The sequence below is a fragment of the Cibotium barometz genome, chromosome 17 (genome assembly GCF_041138505.1).
Source record: "Cibotium barometz isolate CiBa-2024 chromosome 17, ASM4113850v1, whole genome shotgun sequence".
Lineage (NCBI taxonomy): Eukaryota > Viridiplantae > Streptophyta > Polypodiopsida > Cyatheales > Cibotiaceae > Cibotium > Cibotium barometz.
This window is the reverse complement of record NC_141062.1, coordinates 38335955-38356309: the sequence shown is the minus strand read 5'-3', so window position 1 is coordinate 38356309 and position 20355 is coordinate 38335955. Positions and strand designations below refer to the sequence as shown.

The 20355-nt window shown below is 44.6% G+C and overlaps 1 protein-coding gene across 1 annotated transcript; it reads right to left on the bottom strand.

Annotated features, from left to right (window-relative positions):
* Nucleotides 1-1911: 1911 nt before the first annotated feature.
* LOC147629975 (putative exonuclease domain-containing protein At3g15140) lies at nt 1912-15710 on the bottom strand. Its single transcript, XM_086811524.1, has 6 exons — nt 15270-15710; nt 14750-14949; nt 14551-14631; nt 2819-2944; nt 2531-2654; nt 1912-2402 (listed from the first exon to the last, which is right to left on the bottom strand). The coding sequence occupies exons 1-6, from the start codon at nt 15606-15608 to the stop codon at nt 2202-2204; spliced, it is 1071 nt and encodes a 356-aa protein (XP_086667650.1). The 5' UTR covers nt 15609-15710; the 3' UTR covers nt 1912-2201.
* Nucleotides 15711-20355: the final 4645 nt, after the last annotated feature.

Below are 20355 nucleotides of genomic sequence, written 5' to 3'. Positions count from 1 at the left end.
TCTCCGCTCCTTAACTTCCTCTGATTCATCATCATCTTCGTCCTCCTCCGACAGCGAATACCTGCCTTCTGATGAGGAGGCTACACCTGCCTCTTCCAACCGACCCCCCCCCCCCCCCCCCCCCCACCCCCCGTCTCCAACCAACAACCCAGACCTACCTCTTCTTCTCCAGTTTTCACCCAACCTTTTTACCTTTCTGCCACTCCATCCCGCACACATCCATTCACCATTAACTTCCTTGATCCAACTTCCCGAGTTCTCACAATTATTTGCTTCCACCCAACTTTGCCACTTTGGGTTTGCAGGGTCTAGCTTCCCTTCCACCCTTGCCTACCCCTGATGCGTCACTATGTGCCTCCTTCCTCAGCACCTTTCCCCTGCTGCCTAATGGGAAACGTCTCACCTCCGCCTATGTTGGACACCTCCTTGGCCCTCCCGCATCCTCGATCCTTCACCGCCGCTCTGATGCTCGCGTCCTGGATATTCCCCCGGTCGAGCTATCTGCCGCCACCATCAACCTGCTTGCTCCCAACCCTTCCCTGCCCATCCCTTGCATTATCCACCTCTATGTTTTATTCCACTATTTTTTACTGATCCGTGAAATCCCCGCTGCTCCTGTACCCTTCATTTCCATCCATCACATCGAGGCCTTCTATTGTTCATGCACGGGTCACCCCTTCACATTTCATCGTCTGGTATATGAGTGCCTCTGCCTTCATTGCGAACTCCGTCGTCCTGACAACCCCTCTTTCACTTGGCCTTCTGCTTGATTTCTTACATACATCCTCTAGCAGCCGCCCATTCCTCTTCCATCTCCTTCCCCGCGAGAGAGAACCTCGTCAGTCAAATCCTTCTGCCTCTTGTATACATTACATGTAAATGGAAAATGTTTACCTCAAGAGCGGAGTGGCTAATCTTAAGGCATAGCTCTATTCATGCCAAGTGATGGGCAAAGCAGCAAAAATCCAAAAAGACCTTGCAACAAAACAGCATATGCCTTCTCAATGTAAGGTAATATAGCACCACAACAGCAAAACAGCATATGCCTTCTCAATGCAAGGTAATATAGCACCACAACAGCAAAACAGCATATGCCTTCTCAATGCAAGGATCTAAACCTTTTATAGCCATTCCAGTATCTTCTTTTATTTCACGCGGGATCTAAACCTAAACTTCACTTGTGCTCCTACTCCACGCCCCAAAGGAGTTCAAAGGGAGAGTGTTCGAATCATTCTACAAGCCACCCAAACCGAAGCACATGGAACCCTCTGCCAAAAAGAGTTATGGGAGGTTCTCCACTAACATGTCATGTTCCCATCACAGAAGCTAGACCCTCTTTTTGCCCTAAGATTGGTACTAGCTATGGAGGGATAATAAATAATCATATGCTATCTGAATGTATACATAGTAGTGTTCCTTTTCAATTCTTCATTGGCTCAATCTACGCATGGTACCATTGTATTACTTTGGTCTCATAGACCCTTGGGGTCTTCCATAGACATTAATATAACTTCCTTTCTCTCTCTCTCTCTCTCTCCGTCCTCCCCCCCCCCCCCCCAAATGTGTGTGGTGTCCCTCAACACATAGACTCACGATTGCACATGCCTTAACTACCTACACATATCCTAAACTTGAAAGTGTTACTTAAGCTAAGATACGATGTTATCACAAGCAAAACAAGTTGTAAGTTTTATCTAATCTTTAATTAAAAAAACCAAAAAGTCACATTATCCATGCAATCACAACACGTAGACTAAATTTAGCCTTGAATCTTTTCATGAAATTGTTTCAAGCACCATATAGTTTACACATAAGTAAGCTTCAATCACCCTCTCCCCAGGAGCTTTTATATGAAAGGGTTATAAGTCTTCAAGAAAACCAAAAGTTAAGAAATCCATGGGATCATGGCGTAGGTCAAACGTAACTTCAAGAATTTAGGAAATTGACTTGTAAGCTTACAAATGGTACAAGAACTTACATTACATGTAAATGGAAAATGTTTACCTCAAGAGCGGAGTAGCTAATCTTAAGGCATAGCTCTATTCATGCTAAGTGATGGGCAAAGCAGCAAAAATCCAAAAAGACCTTGCAACAAAACAGCATATGCCTTCTCAATGTAAGGTAATATAGCACCACAACAGCAGAACAGCATATGCCTTCTCAATGCAAGGATGCTTTGATAGCCATTCCAGTATCTTCTTTTATTTCACGCGGGATCTAAACCTGAACTTCACTTCTGAAGGGTTCTCTAAAGTCCTTTTAGCTGTTACTTTCACAATGCCACCATCAATCAGTATGCGTTGGAGCACCCTAGCGATGTTATGTGCATCATCAAGTCCCACATGATGCGTTCCAGTCATTGGCATTTGCAAGCCCTTCAACATGGCTAGCATCCCTCCGGCCTGTTTCTCCAAATGAAAGCAATAATGCAGAAAGCCCACAAAATATGGTTCACAAAAATTTGAAGCCATGTCTACACAGCTATACATGAAGCTTTAGCAGCCTACATAGAGGGATTTAGAGAAGATACCCTTTTCTTGTAAAAGTTCAAATAGATGTCCTTTAGGTTTACCCACTCCCAGAAGTAAGCTGGAAGATGAGTGGATGACGCGGCACACTGTTGCGGAATTTTGGTCTTCACATCCCAGTTTCCACTGATGCCAAATATCATCAAGCAAAATCATGATTTCCCAAAAATGTTCAGGATAGACACATCGTCCTTCCTCTACAAGAGCTTCAGGACCCTTCTCAAAACCGTCAATGTAGAGTAGCCTTATTTATACACAGCAAGAGAGTCTTTAAGACATGAGAGACTGACCATGTCACAAATGCAGCTTGTTTCATCTTGCCTCCCCGTGCAGCATCCCATATTCCGTGACTTTTCATCCAGCTCTCAAACACTTTGAGAACCTCCGTGAATGGTATAGCAGTATCATGCCACACTCTAACCCACAAAGTTAGAAAATTATTATTTGCCACATTATCACAAAAAGCCTTGACAAACAAGACACATTGGTGTCATACAACACATAATTAGTATTACAGCATAACACGTGCATAAAAAATGCCAATTTATCAATTCTATAGATTGCCAACAAGTTGAGCTGATGGTGCATACACAAACCAGCTTAAGAACTGCACGCAGTACAAACAGTCCACATAGGTGCGTTGGCAGCATGTTCTGTAGGGAGAAGAGAGTGAATCGTTTGAATGATTTGGTGAACAGAGTGAGTGTTACCTAATGACACTCTAGTATCAACCGATGGTACAGCAAGAGAAAGACAGTGGAATAATATTCGATCTGAATTCCACAGCTTGGAGTTCAGCTTCAGAAAGAAGAACAAAGCCAGGGGGGCAATTACAGGTTGAGTTTGATACCAAAGATCACATGCTATGTAAATGGATTCAACCCCACCTCACCCACCCTTGCCCCCCAACCCATTGAAAGAAAAGCAGTCCCATATGGAAAAACCCCAGAGAGAAATGGATTGCCATTTTTTGGGAGAATAGATGCTTCAAGTGTCATGTGGTGGGACATTTGAAGCAAATCATCCTCAATTGTAGCCTGTAGGTGATTCAGTGTTACATGCACTACCAGAAGATTACTATGGCAACAGCTTGGCTATTATTATAAGCTTTTAGCCATTATTAGCACTAGGCTATTAATTATAAGCTCTTAGCCAATCTAGATCTCATCCGGCTAGCACTCTTAGTCCCCGTGTGAACCCTCTAGGTCCCCATGCCCTGGCTAAGCCCTAACCCTAACTTGGGTTAGTCAGTCCACGTCCCTAGCACTAACTTGAGGCCAATCGGGACGTAATTGTATGAATAGAGAGATATAATTTGAATATTTGTATTATGGAGACTTATTTGTATGAATAGAGAGAGATAATTTGTATTTGGGCCATGGTTATGATATCTAGACTTCCAAAATTGATTTGTCTCGCCCATTTATTTGGGACATGGATTCTTTCACTTATATTTGATTTATGAGACTATCTCATCTTGTCACTTAATAGAACATGATTCTATATGGCTTAAGTCTAAAGTTGCAAACAACTTTTGTGAGAAGCTTGGGGGGGAGGGGAGATGTCACTAGCTTGGACATTTAAAGTGTGAAAAGGGGTCTAGTGGATTCCAGGATGCCCAAATATGCATTAATGTACAAGCTTTGGGAATGGGGGATTATCCACTACAAAAGATCAAGCGTCTGAAGCTTGCATGCGGAAGCAATCACAAGAGACAAAGGAAAGAGTCAGAGAGAGAGAGAGGAAGTAGGCAATGATCAAGTTCTATTATCATAGCATGAGATTACAAGGGGTAGTACAGCCAACAGATGGGCTTCAGTACATATGCGTTGGGATTGATTGATTACAAGTGGGAGAGAGGCCCTTTTTATAGGCAAAGGAAGTTGGCCAACTAGCTCCTATGAACCTGGCTGACAGCACCATGAATATTCCACAACTGAAATCAGCCGCCGACTTGGAAAATACCCACACCTCAATACAAGTACCTGTTCCCACACAGAGATGCACAAAATTCTAACACCCCCTCTGCAACTCATAGTGTGCAAAAAAAGTTGGAAGAAGAAAACTGATGAAGAAGATGCGACCATGGACATCCCAGTACCGGCTGGATACTGAATACACCGCAGAAGATGCACTTGCCAACTTGTCTCTTCAAAACACAATGTCACCTTGAACAGCAAAGAAATATGCTTGGCTCTGAATCCCCACACCATTGTGTGGTGAACTCCATGATCGAATCCCAAGTGTCACCACCGAACAACAATGATCACATGAAGGCAACAATCCCCATCGCTAGCTGCCCTGTCACATTCCGGGTGGGGAAGATACCTAAGAGCCATGCCCACTATGCTATTTATAGAGCTCCATCCAAGCTCCCCGATTCGTATGTGGGATTGCTCCATGAGTTCCTTGGCTCCTCACGTATTCCACCACAATGCATTGGTGGCAAACAAATTTCTAACACCTTCTCTCCAACAATGCATGTGAACACCCCTTGCCACATGGTCAACTCTTGCATGATTGTCAACTGAACAATTGGCCAGGAGTGGTTCGTTGATGTTGCCATAGCTAACTCGAATCCTTGCACTACTACGTTCTCGCATGAACGTCTCCCTAGAGGTTTTGTAACATGCGGAAGCTTCGAAGAAGAATCGGTAACTTCACTGCTCAGAAATCAGCACTCTTTTCATGACGGAATTAACGCACAAACTGAATGAATATGTGCAGAAAATAGAGAGAGAGAGAGGGAGAGATGGAGAGGACCCAGTATTGGGTCCCAAATACCATCTGTAGGGCCCCCACCACGGATGGTGTATTTGCTTTATTAGAATGATGTAAATCTGAAAGAAAATACAAAAATCCTTGACCTTTCTTGGCTGGGAATCCCCTGCCCTTGACCTGCATTCCTTCACCCCTTTGCTTAGCACCTTCTTGGCTTGTCTAGCCCCTTTATGCTTGAGCTCTTGGTGAGAAATGAGATGAACAAATGGGATTATGGGCTCTCCTATTTATACTACTCCATCTAGAGCAGTCGGCCAGTTCTAAACCAGGCAGCCAGCATAAAATGTCCCATGACTGAGTTTTCAGCATTTAATGCTGAAAAAAATCACATAAAATGCTGCGTTTTTTTCCCTAATTGGCTGGGCATCATGCGCCTGATTCTGGATGGCTGGACAATGCTTTTGCAAACATCTTGAGGGCTGGGCAGCCTGTATGGGCTGCCCCATACCTGCCCTACAGCCATACAAAGGCTGTATGTACTGCATGTCTGCCTTTAGCCTGCCCCTAGGGCTGGCCTCTTGTTCTAAACGCAAACCCTAACTAACTACTCAGTGATCTGGCATCCGGTACCATACCAGATACACATAGTCACTGACATCATTCCAGAGGGAGACTCACAGCGCGGACTGGCACTGTTTCATGTGCAGGACAATGCACACTTGACCTTAGACTCCTATGCAAGACAATGCACACCTGACCTCGGACAACTTCGTACTCCTGGTCATGGGTGCCCTTCTGCTTATCTTTGAGCTCCCGGCTAATAATTGCTCCAACTGAAGCACCGGGTTTTGAAGAACTAGGGGTAGCCGCTGGGGTCTGTGTGGGAGCTGAGCTCACCACGGAAGTTGTGGAGGTAGCGGCGGCGGGCTTTGGAGGCTTCTTAGGACAATCCCGAGAAGTATGTCCTTTTGTATGATAAAAGAAACATCTACCCTCCTTCTGGTACAGAGAAAGCTCTTCAGCACTCAACTTGCCACCTGTCTTGCCTGCCTCCACTTTCTGGTCTGGAGTAAGCGTAGACGCATTGTTCGAGTTCTTGGAGCCAGAGGCTCCAGAGCTCTGTCCTGGGGAAGACCCCGTCTGGTTCTGGCCTTTGCCCCCCCCCCCCCCCCCCCCCGAGGCGGTAGCCCTAGGAGAAGTCGGCTGGGAAGTCTTGGGCTTGCCACCATTATGTTTCATTTCTGCACTCTGCGCAAGCGAGAGTGCGTCTTCAAAGGTGGCTGGCCGAAACATACGCACCTCCCATTGGATTTGCGTATCAAGGCCATACAAAAACTGCCCTTTCTTGTCTGTATCAAATAAGCCTAATTGCAAACATAAGGTCAAAATTCTATTGGCAAAACTGAAGGACTGGTTGCGCGTTCTGACGCGCTCCCCTGAACTCGTCTTCGAGTCGCTCAAGGTAGTGGGGCAGTAGAAACTGATGCTTAAGGTCGCGGACAAACTCGTCCCACACATAAGCTGCCATACCTACTCTGGTGGTGTGGGCATGAGCCCACTGAGTCCACCAAGGAATGGCCTCACCTTCCAAGTACCAACTGGCTAAGATCACTCTGTCAGTATCTGTTTTTCTAACTACGGCAAAGTAAGCTTCAAACTGATGCAACCATGAATAAAGAGTTGTGGGGTCGAGTTTACCATTATACTTACTAAAGTTCATTTTCTCGATAAAATGATTCGAGGGCGCCGCCGGTGTCAATCTGGCGTCCAAAGCTTTGAGGTAACGCTCGTGTTCCACGCGTCGCATGGCTTCGTCTTCTTGTTGTCCGATCTCTAATGCATGCATCTGCAAGTCGAGCAAAGAGCTCGGCTGCGGTTATGACCCCGCAAAAGGGTCCCTGTGTCGAGGATCTGGAATTTGGGATACGGAAGGAGAGGAAGGAGAAGATGGAAAACGCGACGCTGGAGAACGGGTGTGCTCTTCCAGAGCCAAGATTTGCGCCTTCTGCTCATCCAACTTGGTTGTCTGTTCTGCGATTACTCACATCATCTGCTGAAACATGTCTGTAACACTCAAGCCTGGTGCCCTAGCTGGGCTGCCTGGTGCACTCTGGTCCCATGGTTCCTGGTCTCTCTCGTCGTCGAAGCTCGCCATAGCAGGAAAAATGCACTCTGGTCCCATGGTTCCTGGTCTCTCTCGTCGTCGAAGCTCGCCATAGCAGGAAAAATGCACTTCCTTTCCGAAACGCAATCTGACCATCCACTATCTATGTGGGAGACGTCCGGAGGCAGAAAACCAACCATCCTTCGAGGGACAAGAGTCACTCCGAAAGGGATAGTCCACCTGCGTCTGAAAACCAACCACACGAGCGAGAAAAAAATTCTGATTTCTTTGCTGAATCTTTGCACTTGAAGTAGGCTCTGATACCACTGTAACATGCGGAAGCTTCGGAGAAGAATCGGTAACTTCAATGCTCAGAAATCAGCACTCTTTTCGCGACGGAATTAATGCACAAACTGAATGAATATGTGCCAAAAATAGAGAGAGAGAGAGAGAGAGGGAGAGAGATGGAGAGGACCCAGTATTGGGTCCCAAATACCATCTGTAGGGCCCCCACCACGGATGGTGTATTTGCTTTATTAGAATGATGTAAATCTGAAAGAAAATACAGAAATCCTTGACCTTTCTTGGCTGGGAATTCCCTGCCCTTGACCTTCAGTCCTTCACCCCTTTGCTTAGCACCTTCTTGGCTTGTCTAGCCCCTTTATGCTTGAGCTCTTGGTGAGAAATGAGATGAACAAATGGAATTATGGGCTCTCCTATTTATACTACTCCATCTAGAGCAGTCGGCCAGTTCTAAACCAAGCGGCCAGCATAAAATGTCCCATGACTGAGTTTTCAGCATTTAATGCTGGAAAAAAAATCACATAAAATGCTGCGTTTTTTTCCCTAATTGGTTGGGCATCATGCGCCTGATTCTGGATGGCTGGACAATGCTTTTGCAAACATCTTGAGGGCTGGGCAGCCTGTATGGGCTGCCCCATACCTGCCCTACTGCCATACAAAGGCTATATCTACTGCATGTCTGCCTTTAGCCTGCCCCTGGGGCTGTCCTACAGCCCCTCCATGGCTGGTGGGTTCAGCCAGGGCCTTCTTGGCCCTCATGGGGGTGGTTCCACACTAACCCCATGCCCACACAAAGACCCGGGGTAGCCCTATGGGCTGGCCCCTTGTTCTAAACACAAACCCTAACTAACTACTCAGTGATCTGGCATCCGGTACCATACCAGATACACATAATCACTGACATCATTCCACAAGGACTCACAGCACGGATTGGCACTGTTTCATGTGCAGGACAGTGCACACCTGACCTTGGACAACTGAGATGGATCCGTGGCTGACTCGTCCCGGACTAGGCTCACATGGGACCAGCTCACCATCCCAGGTCCTGCACTTTTTGTACAGATATGTCCACGTGGCATCCAAGTGCAGGATGCACGTGACAGGTTCCTAGTCCTATGCGCTGATCAAGTTTGATAGGTTAAAGGATTGCACACAAACTAAGGCACATAGAGAAGTACAACAATAAGCACACTCATGAGAGAGATGGTGATTGATGCTCACACAAAGAAGATAGCATACAATGTGTGGAGCAAGGGAACAGTAAGATAGTGAGATCTCCCCTGCATGAATCCTCTCCTTGTCATAATGATAATGAATATATATATACCTAGATGAATCCAGGAACATGCCCAAATTCACCTTTTAGGAACATGCATGTTATATACTCATGGTAGTCAACCCACAAGACTATATAACTATCAACTCCATTATGCATAGTATGGACTAGATACTATGACATCCCCACTAACATCATCAATGCCCAATAGTGGGTGTAGAAATCTATATCAAGATATGCTCTCACACGCACTCCACACACACACACACACACACACACACACGAGCATATATTCACACAAAGCCCTTCGAACTAAGTTTCTGTCCAACCTCCGGAGATGAGCCATAATGAAGCCTAGCACTAAGGAAAGGAGCAAATAGAAAGAATTAGTGCAACAAACAAGTAGTTGATAGGGCAAATGCATCGCTGATGAATCTTTATGTGCTTAGTACGTGCATGAAACACTGGGTTTCGTTCCGCGGCTATAGCACTCTTAACTGTCAATGAGTATGGTGGTGGGTGTCTACTGACACTCACGAAGATCAGTCATCAATCTTCTCAGCCATACACAATCTACTATGGTTGTAAAGACTGCTTTGTACTCAGCCTCATAAGTAGATGTGGCAACAGTGGGCTGCTTTTTGCTCAGCCATGATATGCACGAATGCCCTAAAAAGAAACAACCCCACTCGTGGATTGCCGTGTATCATAATCACCAGTCCACTCAAAACCATTGTAAGCATGTAACAGCAAGCTGCCCTCCCTAGGATATACCAACGCAAGATCCAGGGAGCCCTGAAGATAGCGGAAGATCCGCTTCACTGCTTGCCAATGCTTTGTACCTAGGCTGTGCATAAATTTGCTACACTCGGAAATCCCAAACGAAATATTTGGGCGTGTGTTGCATAAGTATATGAGGCAGCCCACTGCTTGGCTGTAAACAATCATATCAAAAGGCTCTCCAACATCATACATGCTCAATTTCAGCCCTGGCTCCATCGGAGTAGAGATGCTACAATCTTGAAACCCAAATTTGTGCAACAGCTTTTCAATGTACTTTGATTGGTGTATATAAATCCCAACATCTGTCTGCACGAATCGTATGCCCAAATAATAATGCAACAATCCTAAATCTGTTATCTCAAATAACGTTTGCAATTCAGCTTTGAATGCTGAAATTTTCTCCACATCATTCCCAGTTAGCAACATGTTATCCACATAAAGAACGAGCATAATCAAAGTGCCCTGATCCTCTTTCACATAGAGGGTGCTCTCTATTGGCCTCGATCCATGAGATAACCATGAGTTAGTTTCATAAGTCCAATGCATCCCTAGTAAAGGGAACCAAAAACATAATCCATCCCAATGAAGGGAGCCATAAACAATATTTCCCTGAAATCATCTCAAGGCAAACAACACAATGTTCTCCTTGTACAAGCATACAAGGCTTAGTGAACATCAAAAGTACTTCGTTATAAGTAGCAAAAGCACCAACTTTGCAAGCTCAGAGTATACTTGCTTTTCTATTCTAGGTTCGATCCTGTGACGTGAGGGTTATAAACCCACCATGCCAGCCAAATGATATTTCTCCATATCGGTTGCCTTTGAGCCTGATGCATGACTGCTCCCATATGTCAATAGGCCCGGTGTATTTAACTACACTAATAGCCAGTGTTTATATCCTAGCAAGATCATCTTCACACGAGTGTGAAAGAGCCAATGCTCAGATACCAATGTAACTTCCGGAGGGCCCGAGAGTTTCGCAAAACACTTGACCATTAACGCAATTTAACACTGAAATTGACCACAGCCTTAACACATACGCACTTAATCCACATAACCGTAAAAGAGAGATGTGCAGGGCTGACACCGTAGAGGTCCGAATGCCCCCCCCCCCCAGAGTACAGGGGCTGGTGCCGCCGGTACAATGGTTGGTACAACAGATACAAGGGTGGGTGCAGCCGGTACAAGAGCTGGTGCAACCGGTACCTTGGTTGGTATAGCAAGTACAAGGGTTGGTGCAGCTCGTACAAGGGCTGGTACAACATGTACCATGGCTGGAAATCATAATACAATGAACGAATACCCTTGCCTTCAGTATTTCTTCGCAATGGAAACCTTCAAAACAGTCCAAAATGCAAACGGAATTTCCATCGGAGTCGGGTCAAAAGTAGTAACCCTCCTAGATTTTAGGAGTGTGATCCTTTGTATTCTAGGATAATCCCCCATGCCCAAAGCTTGTATTTTCCAAATATTTAGATGCCCTGGAGTCCACCAAACTGGGGAAATGTCCAGGTTGGTGACAGTTTCAAAACATTTTCCACCTTTTGAAGCCTCTCTAGCATAATAAAATTGTAGGCAAAGCGGGTTTTAAAGTTTTTCAAGATATCCTCTTCCTTTTTTCATGAGGTCATATTCCATTCCTAGTCGCACATGGGAATTTCACCTGGCTACACACACCATACTAACCACACACACCCGAGTACCACAAGGGGATACCACACTTTCCAAATATTAACCACTTTATAGGCAGTGGACAAGCCGCGGGATGAACCCCACAAGTTAGTCGCTCGGCCGATTGAAGTGAACACCCTGCACAGCTTCGGTAGAACTAGGCGTCAAGTCATAGAGTTACAATCTTTGATGTCCATGGCAACCATCGTCCCTGATCCAGAGCGTGAGCTTGAAGGGAAAGCATTGCACTTGTTGTTGCCGCAGGATCGCCGAGGAGGAAGGCGGAAGCAAGCGCCATGATGATCAAATGATGACGGCCTAAGGAGTACAGATGGTAGCCTACGTGCCCACCTGCACGCGAACACACCCTTAGTATAAGATGTCCCCAAGAGAATTTGAACCCAAGACCTCCCATAGAAAGTCCAAAGTCTTATCCACTAGGCTACCGCCTTGGGGACCAAGATATCCTTTTGGGGAGACCTCTTTCTGGACTTTGAGAGAATATAGTGGTGACGAGTGATAAAACTAACAATCTCCCTCTCTTTTTCAAGTACAGGTGCCACCCATGGCAAATTCCCAATGTCCTTCACCAAATTATTCAGCCCATGTACCATACAAGGAGTGAATGTGATATGGGGATACCTCAACTCCAACTTTGCCCCTGCCGCTCTAGTTGATGCTTCTCCATCTCCTATGACCTGAATCACATCTTCTAGACCAATGGTGTCAATAGCATTTGCCCACTCCTCCACAAGCACATCGGAGCTCTCTCTTGTTTCAGATGCATCATGTGAGGATACGAAATGCATACCACCTCATGAATAAGCCACAATACCATGGATGGTACGAGAGCGCGAGTCACTCCAGGCATTAGTGATAAGAGACACCCATTCCTCTTCCATCCAACATGAATATTCTCTGATGCTGCATCAATGGCCTCTTTCTCCTTTTTCAGCAAAGTGGTCCTCAAAGTCTCTGATGATGGAGAAGTATATGTGGGTCCAAATCCAATAATTGCACGAACCATCTCTTGGAAATCTGGTGATCTTGCCACATTGAATGCAATGTATCATGAATGAAAAACCTGGCCACTACAGCATTCACAGCTTCTCGCTTCCGAGGATCCCATGAACCCGGAATAATTTCTGGCCACCTTGTGATGGTGGTGCCATGGGAACAACAAAAGGCCCAAGAGGATTACCTAGAGTGGAGCCGGTACTCCCAGCCTCTGCTGCATAAGTACCACTAGAAGCAAAAAAAGAGGATTTAGAGCCACAAACCTTGCAAGTGGAGCTCGAAACACTTGTGCACTAAGCCTTTCCTGTAACTCCTCCTCCTTCTCAATTGTGGAACTAATAGGCAAAAAGTCACATCATGGCCAAGTTCATGCATCAAGTGAGCTCGCACACAATCGGCACCTCCTGTCTTTGCTTGCTTGCAATACCTACATTTCCATTTCTTGGCACCTCCACTTGCATATGTCTCATCACAGTCCACCTCTTTCCACCATGACCAAGTAGCTTGCTTCTTGGACTGCTTGCTGCCTGAAGCTCTAGGTGCCATTGAATGGTTGATAATTGAAGGAGAAGATGAAAGTGATGAGAAGGAGGAGGAACACACTGCTCATTGCTGTGTATGGCCTATGAGAAGGAATCAAGGACAGCCTGTGAACTTTAAAGGAGCTCCAGTCTCTGTTCAATCCTGGGGAGGGGCGGCCAGTGCACATAAGTAGCAGCCTGTTTTTTCATTCACCCTTATCAATGGAGCAAGTACCCATTTGAAGGTACTTTAGTACTTTAGGTATTATATTAGGTACCTTAAATCACAGGCTGCAGCATGACAGCCGTTACATGCAAGGCCGTCACATGGAACGGGCAGTTCTAGAAACGGGAACGCCATTCCTGAAATGGCACAAACCATTCCCAAATGCATGCCACATCAGCAGCCCTTCCCAGCTGTTGCGACGTTCCACATGAAAGGAAAACGCTGTTCCAGACCACAGGGAACAACGTTTCCTATGACTGTCCAGATCTAGGGTCGGCCATGTGTTTGCATGAAAAGGAGTGCCCAGATCTAGATGAGCTTTTCTCCAGGTAGGGAACAACGTTTCCTATGACTATGTCCAGATCTAGATGAGCTTTTCTCCAACCCCTTTCCCCTTTTCCATGAACCAAATAGGTGTGGGCTGTCCATAACCCACCAACCCAAAGTATCGATAACCCCCTTTTTGGTGTTATTAGTACCATAAAATGGATTCACACACAGAGTCATTGCCCTAAACTTAATGATTCTTGACTGGCTGTCCAGGCACCCAACCATTGGGTCTAATAAGTGTCCACGGCCCTATACATCATTTACATATTGCAAGTAAGTTACATTTGACATATACAAGGCTTGCACATAAGACTTAACACTGACATACCTATGACCTAGATGGCACCTAGCAACACGTCCCTGGACAAGGGCTCACAGTAGTGTACATGATGTCCACATCACACCCTAGTAAAGCATGTGTGCACGTGACAAGAACATGACTATGTTGGCTTATGAATGGGCTAGACTTATTGGTGTTAAAAAGTGACCCAAAGCCATTACAATTATTACTAGCCCAAAGTTTATATAAGTGAGTAGATTTCTCATAACAGGGTTCCCCACCAGGGGAACAAGACACTAATCAGACCTAGGAAAAGCTCTAGCTCAAATAGTGAGGAGCATGGTCAATGTTTGTCGAGCTTCAGACTCCCGGTGCTCCAAATGGAACTATGGCTGGACAACACATTAGCCGGCAACCTCATCCATGGTCTTTTAAGTGTGATATGTGCACAATGGTGGTTCAGGACTTTGTGCTAGAGACATGGGCAGGGCTACAGAAGCCCTGTAATTTCATGTGCTTCCACGCTCTCACACAAACTAGGCAATCGCCGTAGTTTTTTTATTTTTACTCTCCTCCCTACCGTGTGGCATGGGGGTTTGGTATTATACTCAAAATCTTGAAAAGCCAAGAGTTTCCACCATAAGAGTAAGTAAGCAGGGCAATTGAAGACTGAAACTTTTGCAGACTAGAATGCAAAAAGTTGACCTGGCATTAACAATCATCTTGGTAGATAGATGCTTGTCATTGTATATTTGCAAATGAGCATGGTCTAGGAAAGAGAGGACTGCACCGGTCTAAACCCCATCGCCCATATTTTCCTTCAATGTATTCGTCAATCCTTGCATTTGACATCTTGACTGGCCTTACAAACCTGGTGGAAAACATGGCAATCCATTAGCTTATCCAATACAGAAAGCCTGGCAGAGCGAGGAACAGCCGCTACTTTCCTAGCAAAAATGTTGAAATCTAGGACTGGCAATTAGACCTACCTGTGGAAGCGATCGACCACTTGAAGAGTCTTGGCATTAACCATCACCACCGGAAATTCCAAAATCTCTACCATGCCTTCCAAGTCTAAAACCAGATAGTACTCGAAAGGTTGAGGTTGGAGTTTCTTTAACTCAAGGGGATCCACCATCAAGTCGGGATAATCATGAGTAAATTTTGCTAGATGTGATGGGTCTTTCTCCTGCCACATGCAAAAGGCATAAAACAAAGGGCATATTAAACCTCTAAAAAGCAACCACTCAAGAATCGTTTGGGGAGGACGGCCATTGCACAAGTACATCCATGCATGAGTCAATGTATGCACTATGCATACATATACACAGATATGTACATCTGGCCGTAGGGACTCATTCATAAGACATGGTCATATGGAATTTTCACATTTAAAAACCCTTTTTTTTTTCAAGAAACAAGTGTACTAATCATGCTGCTGGATTCAGCAGCTCCAGTGCTATCTTACTGTCCATGGAAACTTCACTCGTTTGTGAACGAGAGACTTACCAGTGTGCAGAGGCCTTGAGAGTAGTAGTAGCAGAGATGCCTTCTTCTGGGTGTAGGATGGTAGCCCACCAGCTCGTCCTCAAGTTCTGCATCTGTGGACGTGATGGTGGTTGATGCAGCAAGGGACACAGATGATGGTGGTGGGCGGGGCCGACTGGCCCTCCGTGCGAAAGAGGCACGTCCATGGCCAGCTGAGTCCAGGGACACTTGCAAAGGAAGAGCTGCTGCTGTTGATGATGATGTTACTGTAGCACGGAAAACGCCATCGCCAATCAAAGCTCGCTGATGAAAGGCAGCTCCACCCCACCAGCAGACCCTCGAGCAGAAACCCATTATCATACATTGCTGTTCATGGTCAGTCTCATTTGTTTACATACTTCACACCCTCTTGTAAAGCCAACCTTTTAAAGTTTGCCCTCTTGTAAGGCCAACCTTACACTAACTTTTGGGTGTGATCTTTACACTAACTTTTGGGTGTGATCTTTACACTAACTTTTGAAGTGATGGAAGTCAGAAAAGACTTTAGGCGCTACCACAGCGGCGACGAGTGCCTTTTTCCTCTAGGGAAAGGACAATTCAACGTGCGAAAAAAACCCCAAACTCCTTTTAAAAAAATCAGGAAAGAGACTTCTATTAAGTATGAAAAAGGCATACAACAATCACGGCTATAAGCCAGAATAAAACAGAATCACCCCAATATATGTAAGGTCATCTCAATCACTAAGGAATATCATGGTGCCATGAAAGGCCTAGCTTTTTAGGAGGATAGCAAGAAGGTGATAAAATTTTTAAGCAACTCAAGTTTAGGTTATCTACAAATCTCTCTCTCAAGTCTTCAATAACACTTGATGTGGATGATTTTTAAAAGCTAATAACACAGTCAAGATCAGAGCCTATCAAAACAACGTGTTCTTTTTTTGCTTCGAAAATGGTCACCTTCAATTGAAGATCTTAGACCGTACCTTTGATTGGACCATAATGAAAGAGGAAAGGAAAGCTCCTACTATCCATCTTACTTGCATTCATGTCCAAGTTGGGATCTAAGTCACAAATATCAACTTCTATAGTTCCATGAACAATAGTAGCATCAACGTATGACTTTTGAAATACTTTGCTTAGTATGGTCAAGTGTTAATATAAATCTCCCCAAAAGTATAGTTGCATAGATAAATTTAAAGGATGTTAATTTGTTGTATAACACGAGATTTTCACTTTGAAAGAATTCTAGTAAAGGTTCTAATGAGTCACAAAATTTGGTTAGAACCTTATGCTGCCTACTCAACCATCTTATTAAATGAAACTTCTCTAATTGGAGAGTTCAGCAAACTCTTCTTGCAATTCTTTCAATTTCTCCTTCCACACTATACTCTTCTTAAAAATTGTAGCTACTTAATTGGGGGTGGAATCAATAGACTTTGCAAAATGGAAATTTCTCAATGCTTTTGGTAGTACGATGGGCCACACAATGAATAGATATCATAAAAGGATAAACCTTTTTTAATCTCGTGGATACACTTGACTTCTTGCCTATCATCTCTGAAACTCCATCTAATCTAAATCCAACAAGCTTCTTCATATCCAATCCATTGTCCATGATTAATTTCTTCAAGGACTCACACCAACCTTCTACATTATGATCTCCAAACGTCTAAGAGGCTCCAAAAAGACACTCGAGGATTATAATTATCCGTATAAGAAGCATAGACTATCATGTCCTCTTCAATGGACATATCTACAGACTTATCTATCATAATTCCAAAATACAGTGATTTCTTCACTTGTGCTAAGAATGTGGACAATATTGATTTCCAACATATATGCACAAATATTACACAAGCTTTAGTGTTACTATATATATGTTCTAAAATATTTGGAGTGTTGCGTTCTCTTAGGAAGTCTAATGTGGGCATAGACTTGTGAAATGAAAGGTCATTTTTTTGCAACAAAATATGCCACACAAAATAGATTAGTGACCGTACATGGGTAGGTTGACTGTGGTAGGCACATGTGAAAGCACGAGGTGTGTGAGTTATCCCACATGAGGGGATTGTAATGCCTATGTGCTTTTTTGTATAAAAGGGGTTTTCCCTAATCTTACAGGCAATCAATACAATCCATTCACTTGTTCATTTTCTCTTGTTTTGGGCATTCAAATTAGCTATAGGGAGTGTTGATTTATGGCGATCCTATTGGGGGGAAGTGGGGATTGCATCTCCTCCCTTCCCCCATCTTCTATTCTAGGGTTAGGGTTTATTGTGGTTTCTCGATTTCTAAGGTTTTGTCTCATTAGTAATGGAGTTCTACAATGTTGCTAATCTTGGTTTTATTCACCATGCTCATCTTCTTACGAAGGGATTCCTCATGGATGCTCTTATGGGTGGGATACCTTCTTGGTGGCGATTCGTGGGTGTTGTAGTTGTTGTTGGATGGTTGTGGCTTGTGTGGTCGCATGGTTGCCAGTGGTGACCTCATTGTCTTCTATCTGCCCCCGGCTCTTGTTCCCTTCTACTCACTACTGCCCACCCTTGCCTCTTTATTCCACCTACCTTTCTACCTTCACCTCACTCGCTTCCTTCAACACCCTGCCCACCCTTGCCTCTTTATTCCACCTACCTTTCTACCTTCACCTCACTTGCTTCCTTCAACACCTTGCCCACTCACTCACCCACCTCACCCAACCACCTCTCACTTTTCCCCATCTTCACCTCATACTCGCTCCACATTTTCCACCCTCCACACACGTGCTTATTCTCCACGCTTGGTCTACAAAGGGCTTTTCAACACTGATGATCACCTCGCCTGGCATCATTCGCACCATTGATCTGCATAGCATGGTCTCAAGGGGTGCCATCTCTCAATTTTTGCAGAAGGGATTGTGGTGTTATCCGTCAACTATAGTGTTCTTCAGTGCCACGTGGCTCCGCTCGACATGCGCCAACAATCTTGCCGTTTCAGGACCTCACACTTGCAAGTGGCTACTCGCATGGTAGGTTCCTTCACACCCAAACAACCCTTTCATAAGATGCTTCTGCCCACCACGCGACTCTTATGCTCCCTCTATCCCCACTTATCACCTTACCATTACCCTATCGTCTTGCCTCTTGCATGCTTTATCATTGCTCTTTTCCCTTATCACCTTCCTCATACCTTATCATCAACTTCACCCACGTATCATCCCCTCTACTTGTGCTTATCACTATTACACCCCTTCATCGCGCCATCACTACTCCTACCTATTACCCTGCCATATAATCCGTCTTGAGCTTCTCTTAAGCAACAAACCAAAACCCTATCTCTTCGCTTCTCCTCCTCCCACCATCTCTCTTTTTCTTGACATTTCCATCTCTTCAGTGCCACCCACCAGTGCATCTCATCACCATAGTGGAGGCTTCACACCAATGGCAAGCTCATAAATAATGAATGTCATGGTGCAAAAGGAACTGACATAACTAACAAAATGGCAGCCAGAGGCGAGAGTACCAAAATAAATCCCCTCATTTTCATGATGGTTCAAGGTCTCAACTAGAAGTTTTGGTGCTTATGAAGGTCTCTCTAAATCTTATGACTCTTGTTGAGTTCTGTGGCACTTAGATTGCATGCCAGGGGGCTCCATGATTTTAGTGATTTCTAGCATGGGGATAAAGTACACTACTACAGGAACTCATGGTGCAATTGAATTTGCTGCATTGCTGTACTATTCCTACAGAACCAAGTGAAGCTGGAACCTTTATGGTAGCAGGTGCTCTCTTGGTATAGGGAGCAACAACAACTCTATTCGGAAAGAGTTTTGGTTCACAATTTGTATCTTGGGTGTGTTCACATGCTGGCAATTATGTAGCTCCATTCATGTGTGAGGTTTTTCTAGTTGTATGGATGGAATTCATTCCAAAGTTAAACATTTGGGTATGAGAAGCTGTAGGAGCCACATGGTGCATGGTGCACGGTGCATTATCTTAGGAGACAAGGGGGTAGAGGGTTAGACTTGCCCTTGGTGCAACGGGGAGAAGATGGCTTGGTAAAACGATTACTCAAGCATTCCTCCACCTTCTCTTGCTCATGTGGTTAATGATGGCTATTTTTTATTATTGGATTGTGGTGGTTCATGGTTATACACATGTATAGGAGTTATGTGCTAGTCTTTATGTTTGTTCACCATGACGGTGAACTCTCAAAGCCCAGAGCACCTGTGCATGGGTAGCCCAGGGGATTCACTTCCCATAGAAAGGGGACGTCACCTGCGTGCATAAAACTAATAAAAACCAAAACCCCCTATTTAAGTTTCTCTTTAAAAACATTTGTACCCCTTTCTAAGCTTATGATTCCTAATTATGAAACTCAATTATCCCCTATTTAAGTTTTAAAAATCATATAGTAGGTATTATTGTAATACATGTGGCAAGATGCAGTCCATGTAATTAGCATGGGTGTAAGTGCTAAAAGCACAAAGGCCTACATGTACCCTCCTAAAATTATTTCCATGGGTGGTCAACTTAAAATACTGATAAACTTATCAAGTTTTTAACCTACACCACTAGATCACATATTGTGAACTACAAGTAGAAACCAATCCCTTGCTTCCATTCTCTACTACTCCCCCCTTCCTGGCACCTCCCCCCCATAAGATCCCCCTTACCCCCTCACTTATACGCTTAAGCCCACCCTTCCAAAAACCCCCTCCCTTACACTCATGTGCCACCATAAGTTATGGCTTGTGAATCCCCTAATCCCCTGGGATGGGTAGGTTGCCTGTGGTAGGTATGTGTAAAAGTACAAGGTGTGTGAGTTATCCCACATGAGGGGATTGTAATGCCTATGGGATTTTTTGTATAAAAGGGGTTTTCCCTACTCTTGAAGGCAATAGAGACAATCCATTCACTTGTTCATTTTCTCTTGTTTTGGGCATTCAAATCAGCTACAGTGTCCCCATCATCGGTCATTTCATTTTGCTTCTTTAATCCTACTTCAATACTTCCTTTTGACACACAACAACGAAGCATTGAAGTTGGATGTATATGTGATCACAATTGTATGTGTGCTCGAAGCATTATGTTGAACATTTTGAGCCCCTGTATTGCAAACTCACTCT

What these genes read in the sequence shown, in the direction of transcription:
- LOC147629975 (XM_086811524.1), bottom strand. Translation starts at nt 15,608, where the DNA reads ATGATAATGGGTTTCTGCTCGAGGGTCTGCTGGTGGGGTGGAGCTGCC. An exon ending in CTCAAGGCCTCTGCACACTG is followed by an intron (nt 14,950 to 15,269) that starts GTAAGTCTCTCG and finishes TGCATGTGGCAG; the next exon opens with GAGAAAGACCCATCACATCT. An exon ending in TGAACTTTTACAAGAAAAGG is followed by an intron (nt 2,403 to 2,530) that starts GTATCTTCTCTA and finishes TTGGAGAAACAG; the next exon opens with GCCGGAGGGATGCTAGCCAT.